Genomic DNA, 14,631 nt, shown 5'->3' on the forward strand with positions numbered 1-14,631 from the left:
TGCTTCTCATTCAGATGAATGGAATAAACTGCTTTTATTCATAACATTCCATCTAATATCAAAATCATTAAAAAAACATTTCACTGTTAATATTCTAAGAACGCAAAGGAATATATGATGATTAAATTATAAAACATACTATCAACTATTTTTGTTACTCACATATAAAATTTTCAGTACCTGTAAGATATGTATTAAATATTCATTCTGAGAATTAATGATATTGGCACTAGATGGTGCTATCCCATCAGGTAAGTCTACTCCTTTAAACACAACATTTGATCCTTCTGATTGTCGTAAAAGACTGGTCTCTTTTTCAAGATGATCTATCTGCAAACGAACAGTTCAGAAATGAGAATCTCATCTCTTACACCCAAAGAAAGACAAATTTAAAAGCAGTAACTAACACTTCCTACTGAACATCTTGAACAAGTAGATATATGAATGCTCTGCCAAGCATTAATTAAATTATAATTTAATTTATAATTACTACTACTTAGAAATGTCTAGGAATATATTTAGAATTTTTGTATCCTTTTATGTTATACGGTACTTATTTTTCCACTAATTTAATTTAAAAAATTCAAACAGAAGCTTTCCGAATGCTGAAAGAATTAATTCAAGGGGCATTTTCTCATAAAATAGTCATTTCAAAAAAATTAAATGTTTCACATAAAATTTTTATTCATATGCTTAGCATTTTCTTTTATATAATAAAATTCTCACCTTTAAATTTGCTTTTGTCAACTGCTGAGAATAATTTATAGCCTCCTTCCGAGATTCCCTGAGCTCCTGTCTTAATTCTTCATTCCTTCCAGTAAGTTGATCAACTTGGGCTTTTAAATGCAGATTGGCATCAAATATTCCTTCTGCATTCTTTGATTCTATAGCCTAATATATTTAAATTATATAGAAGAAATGTGAAGAAAAACACTAAAGTCATAGTAAAAAATCTATGTTTAAATAAAATTCACATTTAAGCATTTTACTATTCCCATGTGTAATAAAATATACCAAATCTATCTCTTATTTATAAATTTAAATTTATAAAATACCAGTTTAACCTACAACAGTATTACCAAGCATACTAATCACTTCATTCTAACAATTAACAATATCTAGCTAATCCAAGTAGACTGGTAGACCAGAAAAACAACTAGACAGGAACAACATGACTAGGGTTCAAATATTAACCAATCTCTTATTTGCTGGGCAAGTGACTTAAAATTCCTTATACCTTAGCTTTCTTAACTCTAAAGAAGAGGAAATAATGTTAGCTCTGTCTACTTCACAAGGTTTTTATACAGTCAAAATGAGATAATTTATATGTAAATGCTTTGAAACCATGAAGCATCTGAATTTAAAGCATGAGCAAAGGAATGAAATAGCTATTACATTTAATTAATTAAATTTTTCATTGCTTCCTCTCCATACAGTTGAAGCATACATAATAACAAAGGCAAAGTATGATAAAATAGTGTTATCCAAGAGTGCTGGATAAACAAAAATAATCTGTCAAATATTAAAATACTATCCAAGAGGCTTCACTGCTCCTAATTCCCCAATAATGGCATATATAAATATACCTATCCCCATGCACACATATACACAATACATACATACCAATAGATCTGGACTTTATGGAACAAAACTGTTAAATGCAAAATAAAGCTTCAGAAATGAAGGCAGAAGACAAAAAAAGTAAGATGAGTAAAATCGTATGTAATCTCCTCTTCAGGAGGGTGATCTGGGATTTAACTCATGGCAGTAGATTTGTAAGAGTAAGCCTTTACCCTAAGGAGATCAGAGCAGGCCATGTGAAGTAATAATTTATACTAATTCAAAGGGGATAGCAGAAAGAAGTAGGCAGAAGGAGGTATTCTGACAGATGACAAAGTAGTCTAGTTAGTTGTCTTGCTGAAAAATAGCAACATGTTATCTATAAGTCCTTGTGGTAAAATGAGATTGAATTAGATGGTGATTAGGGGCCCTGAAAAACACCCTATAGCAATAGAAAGTGAACTTAACTGCAGAAGCCGGAATTATCTGATCGAAAGTGTCATTGATTCTGATGATTTCTTAGTTAGGTCATTCAGATGGGGCATATCAATCAGAAAAAAAAATGATAACCCAGAAGAGAAGCAGACAAAATCGATGGAAACAAGAATCCTAGGAAGGCCACAGGCTGTCAATTAAAATTAAAAACCTTAGAATCTTTCTGGGCTATTCATTCTGTTTCTATTTTGTCACTAAACAGAGTTTCCCTTGTAGAACAGAGTTTGATCTGAGTATTAGTAGTGGGTAGCATCACAGACAAAAGATGTTCACATAAGAAAGTATGAAGAATCATTTTAGATATTTAAAATAGTGGAGAAAAAACAAAGTCACCAACCAAAGAAGAAAAGTCAGAATTATAAAGGGATATATAGGGAATAAAGGGAATCAAAAGGGTTTCATAAATTTTGTTAATGATTTTCTGCCTCAGAAAGTTTTTAACATACTAGTATCACTCTCTGCTAATAAAATGGTATTATTATAAAAAAAAAAGTTCCATGAAAATGGGAATCAAAAGAAAGCTGGAGTAGCTATACTCGTATCAGATAAAATAGACTTTAAAATAAAGAATGTTACAAGAGACAAGGAAGGACATCACATAATGATCAAGGGATCAATCCAAGAAGTATATATAACAATTAGAAATATATATGCACCCAACATAGGAGCATTTCAATACAGAAGGCAACAGCTAACAGCTATAAAAGAGGAAATCAACAGTAACACAATAAAAGTGGGGGACTTCAACACCTCACTTCACCAATGGACAGATCATCCAGACAGAAAATTAATAAGGAAAGACAAGTTTTAAATGACACAATAGACCAGTTAGATTTAATTGATATTTGTAGGACATTCCATCCAAAAACAGCAGATTACACTTTCTTCTCAAGTGCACACACAACATTCTCCAGGATTGATCACATCTTGGGTCACAAATCAAGCCTCGGTAAATTTAAGAAAACTGAAATCATATCAAGCATCTTTTCCAACCACAATACTATGAGACTAGAAATCAATTACAAGGAAAAAAACATAAAAAACACAAACACATGGAGGCTAAAAAATACGTTCCTACGTAACCAAGAGATCACTGAAGAAATCAAAGAGGAAATCAAAAAATACCTAGAGACAAATTACAATGAAAACATGATGATCCAAAACCTATGGGATGCAGCAAAAACAGTTCTAAGAGAGAAGTTTAGAGCAATACAATCCTACCTCAGGAAACAAGAAAAATCTCAAATAAACAATCTAACCTTACACCTAAAGGAACTAGAGAAAGAAGAACAAACAAAACCCAAAGTTAGTAGAAGGAAAGAAATCATAAATATCAGAGCAGAAGTCAATGAAATAGAAACAAAGAAAACAATAGCAAAGATCAATAAAACTAAAACCTGATTCCTTGAGAAGATAAACAAAATTGATAAACCTTTAGCCAGACTCATCAAGAAAAAAAGGGAGAAGACTCAAATCAATAGAATTAGAAATGAAAAAGGAGAAGTAACAACTGACACTGCAGAAATACAAAGCATCTTAAAGAGACTACTACAAGCAACTCTATGCCAATAAAATGGACAATCTGGAAGAAATGCACAAATTCTTAGAAATCCACAACCTTCCGAGACTGAATCAGGAAGAAATACAAAATATGAACAGACCAATCACAAGCACTGAAATTGAAACTGTGATTAAAAATCTTCCAACAAACAAAAGTCCAGGACCAGATGGCTTCACAGGTGAATTCTATCAAACATTTAGAGAAGAGCTAACACCTATCCTTCTCAAACTCTTCCAAAATATAGCAGAGGGAGGAACACTCCCAAACTCATTCTACGAGGCCACCATCACCCTGATACCAAAACCAGACAAAGATGTCACAAAGAAAGAAAACTACAGGTCAATATCACCGATGAATATAGATGCAAAAATCCTCAACAAAATACTAGCAAACAGAATCCAACAGCACATTAAAAGGATCATACACCATGATCAAGTGGGATTTATCCCAGGAATGCAAGGATTCTTCAAAATATGCAAATCAATCAATATGATACACCATATTAGCAAATTGAAGGAGAAAAACCAGATGATCATCTCAATAGATGCAGAGAAAGCTTTCGACAAAATTCAACACCCATTTCTGAAAAACACCCTCCAGAAAGTAGGCATAGAGGGAACTTACCTCAACATAATAAAGGCCATGTATGACAAACCCACAGCCAACATCGTCCTCAATGGTGAAAAACTGAAACCATTTCCACTAAGATCAGGAACAAGATAAGGTTGTCTACTCTCACCACTATTATTCAACATAGTTTTGGAAGTTTTAGCCACAGCAATCAGAGAAGAAAATGAAATAAAAGGAATCCAAATTGGAAAAGAAGAAGTAAAGCTGTCACTGTTTGCAGATGACATGATACTACACATACAGAATCCTAAAGATGCTACCAGAAAACTACTAGAGCTAATCAATGAATTTGGTAAAGTAGCAGGATACAAAATTAATGCACAGAAATCTCTTGCATTCCTATACACTAATGATCAAAAATCTGAAAGTGAAATTAAGAAAACACTCCCAATTACCACTGCAACAAAGAGAATAAAATACCTAGGAATAAACCTGCCTAAGGAGACAAAAGACCTGTATGCAGAAAATTACAAGACACTGATGAAAGAAATTAAAGATGATACAAATAGATGGAGAGATGTACCATGTTCTTGGATTGGAAGAATCAATGTTGTGAAAATGACTCTACTACCCAAAGCAATCTACAGATTCAATGCAATCCCTATCAAACTACCACTGGCATTTTTCACAGAACTAGAACAAAAAATTTCACAATTTGTATGGAAACACAAAAGACCCCGAATAGCCAAAGCAATCTTGAGAACGAAAAATGGAGCTGGGGGAATCAGACTCCCTGACTTCAGACTACATTACAAAGCTACAGTAATCAAGACAGTTTGGTACTGGCACAAAAACAGAAATATAGATCAATGGAACAGGATAGAAAGCCCAGAGATAAATCCACGCACATATGGTCAACTTATCTTTGATAAAGGAGGCAAGAATATACAGTGGAGAAAAGACAGCCTCTTCAGTAAGTGGTGCTGGGAAAACTGAACAGGTACATGTAAAAGTATGAAATTAGAACACTCCCTAACACCATACACAAAAATAAACTCAAAATGGATTAAAGACCTAAATGGAAGGCCAGACACTATCAAACTCTTAGAGGAAAACATAGGCAGAACATTCTATGACATAAATCACAGCAAGTTCCTTTTTGACCCAACTCTTAGAGAAATTGAAATAAAAACACAAATAAACAAATGGGACCTAATGAAACTTAAAAGCTTTTGCACAGCAAAGGAAACCATAAACAAGACCAAAAGACAACCCTCAGAATGGGAGAAAATATTTGCAAATGAAGCAACTGACAAAGGATTAATCTCCAAAATTTACAAGCAGCTCATGCAGCTCAGTATCAAAAAAACAAACAACCCAATCCAAAAATGGGCAGCAGACCTAAATAGACATTTCTCCAGAGAAGACATACAGATTGCCAACAAACACATGAAAGAATGCTCAACATCATTAATCATTAGAGAAATGCAAATCAAAACTACAATGAGATATCATCTCACACCGGTCAGAATGCCATCATCAAAAAATCTCCAAGCAATAAATGGTGCAGAGGGTGTGCAGAAAAGGGAACCCTCTTACACTGTTGGTGGGAATGTAAATTGATACAGCCACTATGGAGAACAGTATGGAGGTTCCTTAAAAAACTAAAAATAGAATTACCATACGACCCAGCAATCCCACTACTGGGCATATACCCTGAGAAAACCATAATTCAAAAAGAGTCATGTCCCACAATGTTCACTGCAGCTCTATTTACAATAGCCAGGACATGGAAGCAAGCTAGGTGTCCATCGACAGATGAATGGATAAAGAAGATGTGGTACATATATACAATGGAATATACTCAGCCATAAGGAAGAACGAAATTGGGTCATTTGTTGAGACGTGGGTGGATCTAGAGACTGTCATACAGAGTGAAGTAAGTGAGAAAGAGAAAAACAAATATCGTATATTTACGCATATATGTGGAACCTAGAAAAATGGTACAGATGAACCAGTTTGCAGGGCAGAAATTGAGACACAGATGTAGAGAACAAACGTATGGACACCAAGGGGGGAAAGTGGCCGGCGTTGGTGGTGGTGGGATGAATTGGGAGATTGACATATATACATTAATATGTATAAAATAGATAACTAATAAGAACCTGCTGTATAAAAAAATAAAATTCAAAAAAAAAGTATTCAACTATTGACCAGTCATAAAAAAAGCAATTCAATGAATAAGACTTTTTTCTATATAAATCAAGCATAGTATAATAATGCATGTTAAGTATGTTCAGATTATGTAAATGACATAGATTTAAATATTAAAAATCTAAAAATGTATATTTTATTCAAGTTTATATAACAGACACTCATCAGTACTGTAGAACTCTTAAGTCCCTATATGGTAAATATAAATAGAACATCATTTAATGGCTAAAATCTTTCTCATAGTAATTTTTAAGTCTTTAAATATTCAAAATATTCTTACTACAGACTATTACACTTCTAGGTTTGTGGTGTAAGGTCCTAACAGACCTACCCTCCCACATTTAACAAGTGAATACAAAAAACTACTACATAAAAGTTCTAGAAAATGAACAAAAGCAACAGATTTTGGAGGGGACTTGAAACTTGGAAGACAGGACTAGCAAGCAGTAAATTTGTTGTTTTTAAGGCTTAACTGTGAGGGCAAGCTGCAGTTCCAGTGACCTGTCTTCTTTCTGGCCTAAAAACCAGAGGATAGGGCCCAAAGCCACAGAATAATGAGAGGGGAATTCCAGAAAGAAAAGAACCAACAAAAGGGATCTTCAAGTTCTGTGTAAAAGCTCTGCCAGGTCTCAAGCTGACCGTTAAAACAGAAAAATGGAGATGACAGAAGAAAGTATCAGTGAACTTGAAGATAAATCAATGGGAATTATCCAACTGGGAACAGAAAAGATAAAAAATTAGGAACAAAAAAATGAACAGAGCCTCAAGGAGTTGTGGGACAATATCGAAAGGTCTAACATGTTTCACTGGAGTCCCAGAGAGAATGAGGCAAAAAAATGATTGAAGAAATTAAAGGCAGAAAACTTCCCAATTGTGGTGAATAGCTTAAGTGAACAGATTCAAGCTCAGCAAACCCCAAGCAAGCTACACACACACACACACACACACACACACACACACACCCTTGGCACATTGCAGTCAAACTGGCGAAAACCAAATAAAAAGAGAAAGTTTTGAAAGTAGCCCAAGAAGAACTACACGTTTCATACAGGAGAACAATGACTCGAACGACAACAAATGTTTCATCAGAAACTGTGGAGATCAATGAGAGTGGAACAACATCTTTGAAGTGATGAAACAACAAAATAAAACCATTAATATAAAAATAACTTACATTAACTAGTCTTTCAAGACTGGGAATAATTAGAGATGTTTCCCCTCCTTTAACATCAGGATCTTTCTGCATTTCCTTAATAGCTTGCAATATTTCTTTCATACCTTCTTCAAGTTGCTTATTTTCTTCAACTAATTCTTTTACTAAAATGAAATACTTTTTTCATTGAATGAATAGATTTTTTTACAATTTACACTATGCTATATAGATGACAGATACTTCACATACAGTAAAAATAACCCATTTATAAAATGCAAATACAAATAAATGTACAAAAAATTCAACTATAAACCCAATGTGTGAATAATGAAGTTAAGTCGCACACCTATTTAAATCTTATGCATATACATATATATCTCATGGCTGAAAGAAATAAATCATAAGCATACTTTGCCTTTACTTTACATTAAAAATTTCTTAAATTTGTTTTTCTAACTGTACTTTCATTAGAGAATAAAAGAGAAAAATAGACTTATTTATCATCACAATAAATTCAGATTAATAACATGCTCTGAAAATGAATATAGCAAGGCAAACCAAATAGATGAATGAGAGACAGAAGTCTATACATTATAGAGTTAGTTAAGGCTAAAACAGACTAGAAAACAGAATGTAGTAAAGTCCTTTCAACCCCATAATTTTCAGTACAGACTAAATAAGAAAAATAAGAGATAATAGTGACTTACATTTATTCTGAAATTTGGCTATTATTGTTCTACTTCTTTCTAAATCTCTTTCCTTTTCAATTAGTTCTCTTGAAAGAAATTCATTCTAAACAAAACATAAAGAGAAAAAAATTGATTTTTAAAAAAAATGACAATAGTTTATAGTTTTGAAGTTTAAAGAAGTTTGACCAATCGAGGTTTAACACACCCACAGCAAGCTATAGAAATGTAGCAGCACTCACAAAAATAAAATAAAATCTAAAAGGTAAAACAGATAATGATCCTCCTCCCACCTTCTCCCTCCCCCCCACCCCACACCCATGGCAAAAGGCAAACAGATAAGGAAGGTTTTTGTCTTTGGCACCACAATCATCTCTTCTAATGATCTGCCTTTACACTACCCGTTCTGCCTGGCTTCTATGACGTTCAAGCTCTATTTCTGCATTTCTACTCTGTGCTTCTTTGATCAATAAATCCTGTGCTATGGCTTCATTCTAAAGAAACATTTAATAAATTAGGCAAGTCAATGAGTTCATTTCAGATGTATTGCATTTTTAGATCTTTTAAAAGACAGAATGTGTATAAATTAGTGTTAATGTGCAAACATAAAAGAATTCTTATTATAATTGCTACTTATCGAATTTTGTTAGAGAAGTCATAAAAAAGAATTAAAAAAAAAATCCCAGGAATGTAATTTGGAGGAGAGCTCACCTGAGATCTAAGAAATGTTAGTTCTGTCCATAGCTGTTCTATAAGATTTGCAAGTGGATCTATCTGAGATAATTTTGATTGTGCAGTAATTGGCACAGGGTCCAGAACATTAACTTCAAGTTTACTTTTCAAAATCTCTGTCTGTACGGGTACTTCACTTTTTCCTACATCTTCTTTGAAATTGGTATCAGCGTAGTTTATTGGGGTATGAACCTGTTCATATTCTGATGTTGCTACTTGTGATTTAGCCACGTCAGCTCTATTTTCATGAATTTGTTGACAAAGTATTGCAGATTTTTGCCTAAGTGATAACTTCTGCATTAAGTCTGAAGCTGTTGATAAGGCTCGTAAAGAAGAATCACTTTTTTGTGTGAAATTAGTCTTCTCAAGTGCCTGATGGCTTCCTGATACTTTCTTCATAGACTCATCAGAAACAGAGTATAAATGGTCATTTATTTCTTCATGATTCTCCCTACTAAAGGTATTGACTAATGATTCTAGATTTGTTAAAGACTGTAGACAGGGTGCTTTAAAAATCTCCCTTATTGTAATAGTTTCTGGAGGTGAAATATTATCTTTCACTTGTATAGATGAAGAATGTCTAGTTAAAGAGACAAAAGGATCCACTTCACTTTCTACACTATGACGAATTTCAGATAACATTCTTGATAATGATCCTATGGTCATATTCTCTTCAGGCTCATTCTGATATGACTGTGGAATATTGAATGATGGTCTCCTATATGGCAGCTCTACTTTATCTGAACTCCTAATCTGTATTCAGAGTAAATAATGTCTCATTAATGAATTTTGGGATTGACAGGTTATTGAAATAAAACATTTTCCTTTTATTTAACAAGTATAAAAAGAAGCAATGTCCAAAATGAGATAATGGGGGCAGAAATGAAAGCCCTGATAATAATATTTTTCTTTATTCTCTTCACCATAGCAGTACCTTACTATTTACCCTTGATTGTGCTTCACTCATATTTTTGAGGCTCATGAAATCAAGTTTTTTTTCTCCCATTTTATTCTCTTGAGAAAAGTTTTCATTTAGGTTCAGGTCCTCAACAGTTAATCCTACATATAAAAGAATTAACAAATGAGAAACATAAAAATAACTCTGCTATTATTCCAATACTTTAACTCTTAAAAACTAGAATCAAGTTTTAACTCAAACAAAAGGTAGAATATTTCCAAAATCCTTGATCTATATGTAGCCTCCCATACAACTTCCTGATTTAGCTCACTTTTAATAAGATATTAATGAGTTGTTTATTTTTTGATATTGAGCTCCATGAGCTGTTTGTATATTTTGGAGATTAATCGTTTGTCCGTTGTTTCATTTGCAAATATTTTCTCCCATTCTGAGGGTTGGCTTTTGGTCTTGTTTATGGTTTCCTTTGCTGTGCAAAAGCTTTTAAGATACAATGGAATATTACTCAGCCATAAAAAGAAACGAAATTGAGTTATCTGTAGTGAGGTGGATGGACCTAGAGTCTGTCATACAGAGTGAAGTAAGTCAGAAAGAGAAAAACAAATATCGTATGCTAACGCATATATATGGAATCTAAAAAAAAAAATGGTATTGATGAAACTAGTGGCAGGGCAGGAATAAAGATGTAGATATAGAGAATGGACTTGAGGACATGGAGGGGGCGTGGAGGGAAGCTGGGGCAAAGTGAGAGTAGCACTGACATATATACACTACCAAATGTAAAACAGATAGCTAGTGGGAAGCAGCAGCATAGCACAAGGAGATCAGCTCGGTGGTTTGCAACGACCTAGAGAGGTGGGATAGGGAGGGTGGGAGGGAGGTTCAAGAGGGAAGGGATATGGGGATATATGTATGCATATGGCTGATTCACTCTGTTGTACAACAGAAACTAACATAGTATTGTGAAGCAATTATACTCCAATAAAGACGTATTCAAAAAAATAAATAAAATAAAATTAAAATAATCTTAAAGATATTAATGAAAAACAATTACAAATTTTATCTTCTCTATCATTCTTTTCCCATATTAATAAGTACTAAAATAGTTAAAAGACACATATTAAGAAAGTAGATAAGAATCATGAGTAATGACTAAATTGCTTAATACACTAATAAATTACGAAGTTTTGCCCTTCTAGAAATTTTTGATGTATTGTACTATAGACAGCATAATGCTAAAAAAAACAAAACAAACAAAAAAAAACCCTCTATTATTCATAGATACTTGTGGGCTTGGGCCAAGTTAGAAAAAAAATTCCTTCTCTATGGTCTTACAAAAAAGCACTGTAATAGCTATTAAAAAATAAACCAACTGTTCTCTTTATATCATGTAAGATAAAACAAAACAAAAAACTGTTAATTTTTATTCAATAAAACATTACTTTCACTTAGTAAAGAATAATGTACAATTAAAGTTTCCAATGCATAGCTTTTAAGGAAAAAGAAAAAATTAACAGTAATTTATATTGACAAAAATTACTAAGTTTTATTATTACTAATCACAACATACTGGGATTGTCTAGAAATTAATACAGACTATATTGTAAATTTTTCAGAAGTCCATGATTCTGATGTTTGTTTTTTGTTCACTTATAATTCTTTTAACTGTTTAGATTTAGGACTAAACTCAATGACACTCACTCATACACTCTTCATCAGGCCATTATTTTCATTTATCAAACTTGTAGCAAAACCACAGTAATACAGCAATACTATTTCTAACATACAGAAGATTACAGATCCAGACAGTTCATTTTCCAATGATTCTTTTAAAGGTTTGGAATAACAGTATACCTGAAGTTGCAGTTCTTTTTCCTTTTTCTTGAGCCATTTGACGAATTTTTTTCTTCAGATCAAGTCTTTCTTCCTCTAGGCTTTCAATCTACAAAATTAAAATTGTTAGTATTTTTCTTTACTTCAACCAGGAAAATAACCAATTGACTACTGCACTTGCCTCTTTCAAAAGAATCTGGTTTTCAGCTCTGTACTGCTGCTGTTTTAAACTTTTGCTATTTCTGAATTCAGTTAAATCAATCATTGTCTTTGGTTCAAGGCCTAAAATAAAAAGAAAAATGATTAAAACCTTATTAATATTCAAATGAACTACGAAAACTTCATCCAGCAACTGGTTATCATCAAGCAACTCGTTATAATCTATTTAGCCAGCATCACTGCAGAATGGGGGACTTTTTGTTCAAGAATTTTTCAGGTATTTGAACTGTAACCATACAAGCTAAAATTTTATCACAATTATTAATGGAAATACTGACAAAGACATATTATGATCTGTCTTCCATGTTGGACTGTCAGAGAGGTACTATAATGTATTAAAAACAGAAGCTTTGTAATAAAACAGAGTTGGGTTCAATTCCCACTTTCAACTATTAACTGGTTGTAGGGATAATACTATATGTATTACACTACATGTGTATGAATCTATACACGTAGGGATAGTACTATATGTATTACACTACATGTGTATGAATGTATACACATATTTCTTTTTGGCTTGTTGTCAGGGGTATAATAAAATTAACCCAAATAAAGTACTTATAGCAGTGCTTGGCACATAGTAGTCAATATTAATATCAATATCAATTATATTTTATCATGACTAGACTGATGCTCTCAGTGTGCCTCTTTCCTAATTTCCCATTACTAAGCAGTTATGCTCTGAAAACCAGATATCAAGATTGTCTCAAGTAATTATAAAGCAAGATTTGGGGTCTTTAAAAAACAGAAAATCTGGTGTTTGTGATGGCTCAGTCACCTTTAGGAATGTCCAGACTGAAGTTGGCCATGATCTGATAGATCAAGTTGATTAGACTAAGTCTAACTTGAGGTCCTGGCATGACTCTGGGTCCTAGATAGACACTTTTTTACAAATAAATAATATGTATAAAATATTTATTTTTCCTTCCTTTAGAGAATAGTTTTTACAGGTGATCATTTTAACTCTAAGAAAGCATTAACTGGTATTTACCAAGTATACTGAAATCATGATTTAGATATTTATTTCCATTTTAAAGTAGCAATTTAGATTGGACTGTTGTAACATTCAAACTAGTAATATTCACTAATGAAATATTTATTGATATCAATATATAAACTCTCAAGCTATATTTACTAATTACTTCTTAGAATCAATAGTAACCTTAAAATACTCAAGTAAAACTTAGTGCAAATTATAAAAGTCAAGTATTTAAAAGTCTTAAAAAGGATTAAACAGTATTTCTAAATGTCCCCATGCATTCATTTGAAACTAGAGCATTTTGCAAACTAACAAACTACTTTTGTTGGAAAAAAAAAAAAAGGTTAACTTCTAACAGTGGTATTAACTAAGTAGCTTTCCTTTTTTTAAGCATGCAATTATTATTGAGGAGATCTCGGACTGAATATAGCAGTGCTCCAGGTCTGCCCAACCACCATCCCAGCTCCATCAAATCCATAATCCCACTTCAACTGGAACAGCTCCATTTTTACTCGTTTTAAATATTTTTATAGGAGGAATTATTAAAAAAAAAAAGCATCCAACTATTTAAAAATAATCATAAACAACAAAAAAATGACTTGACAATTAGGTTGAGCAAACTACATATCTTAAAAGATGACTTACCCATACGCTCTTTAAGTGCCTCATTCTCATCGAGGAAATCATTGATCTTCAATTCAAGTTTATTGATTTCCTTTGTCAATACTTCAATCTCTCGATCTCTTATTTTAATTTGGTTTTTACAATTCTTTATTTCAATAACAGCATCTTCTAAGCCATAAACTCCCTGAAAAATACCCATTATAATTTAAATATAACATTGTTTATTTGAATAAATTGTCGAATTCATGAATTTGTTTTCTTATTAAGTCTGAGGGGAAGTGCACATATAACTAAGATTGACATCTGTAAACTGTGTTTTTTACTCTACTTTTAAAAAACAAATCCAGTAATAATAATAACGGGAAATGGAACAGTTGAAATTTCCCAGTACAGCATCCTAATGGCAAAGTGACTCAGAATATTACACATAAAACACTTAACAAAATATAAAAAAGGAATAGTAAGGGAGAATCAGCAATACCATTAGAATATGTAGGTTATTAGTTGCCTGACTTAGCAGTAATCAGATTTAAAAATATAAAAAGTACAAAGTAAGGCTGTGTTGGCACAGTAGGTGGTAAAACTGCCTGTTACAACTTTTAGACAACTAATCAGTGGTGTCATATCTACATGGTGGTACAATGACACAGATTACGAAGAATCTAATCCTGCTGCCTCACCAAAGCTGATTATCTGGGCAAAATGCTTTAATCAAATGGTTTGAAAACAATTCTGCCAAAAAGTAAAGGCTGCACAAAAGTTTGAACACTTCAGTATAAATCAATTAGGATAATCTTTATCACGAGATACTTCTGGAATGTTTTAAAATGGCATACAGAAAATGGCACAGAACAGTCTATAAGTGGCAAGAATAATTCTAAGCTCCTTGATTGACAAGATAAAAATACATACCGATTCATAATCTTTTAATCGCTTCAAAGTCTCAACTAGTTCTTTATCCTTTTCCCTAGCATCAGCCTCAGCCAGTTCAGCTGTTCTCTCAGCCTCTTTAGTTCTGTCTTCTAAAATTTGAATCTTAGACTGAATTTTCATGTAATGAGTCTGTTGAGAAAGTGCTGAAGCTCCTAC

The 14,631-nt window shown here is 32.7% G+C and overlaps 1 protein-coding gene across 6 annotated transcripts in view; it reads right to left on the minus strand.

The window, feature by feature from the left end:
* The window catches only part of CEP290 (centrosomal protein 290), a 94,632-nt gene that overhangs the window by 61,206 nt on the left and 18,795 nt on the right, over positions 1–14,631 (minus strand). For 4 of the 6 annotated variants that reach the window (XM_068561771.1, XM_068561770.1, XM_068561773.1 and 1 more), the window contains exons 13-21: positions 14,455–14,627; positions 13,564–13,726; positions 11,902–12,002; positions 11,742–11,829; positions 9,906–10,030; positions 8,261–8,345; positions 7,575–7,717; positions 727–891; positions 181–330 (exon numbers count right to left, since the gene is read on the minus strand). In XM_068561771.1, the coding sequence (XP_068417872.1) occupies positions 181–330; positions 727–891; positions 7,575–7,717; positions 8,261–8,345; positions 9,906–10,030; positions 11,742–11,829; positions 11,902–12,002; positions 13,564–13,726; positions 14,455–14,627 (1,193 nt within the window). The remainder of the gene's footprint in view (positions 1–180; positions 331–726; positions 892–7,574; positions 7,718–8,260; positions 8,346–9,905; positions 10,031–11,741; positions 11,830–11,901; positions 12,003–13,563; positions 13,727–14,454; positions 14,628–14,631) is intronic. The other 2 variants (XM_068561774.1, XM_068561772.1) reach the window with 1 other exon arrangement.

Source organism: Eschrichtius robustus, chromosome 13, assembly GCF_028021215.1.
Source record: "Eschrichtius robustus isolate mEscRob2 chromosome 13, mEscRob2.pri, whole genome shotgun sequence".
Classification (NCBI taxonomy): Eukaryota; Metazoa; Chordata; class Mammalia; order Artiodactyla; family Eschrichtiidae; genus Eschrichtius; species Eschrichtius robustus.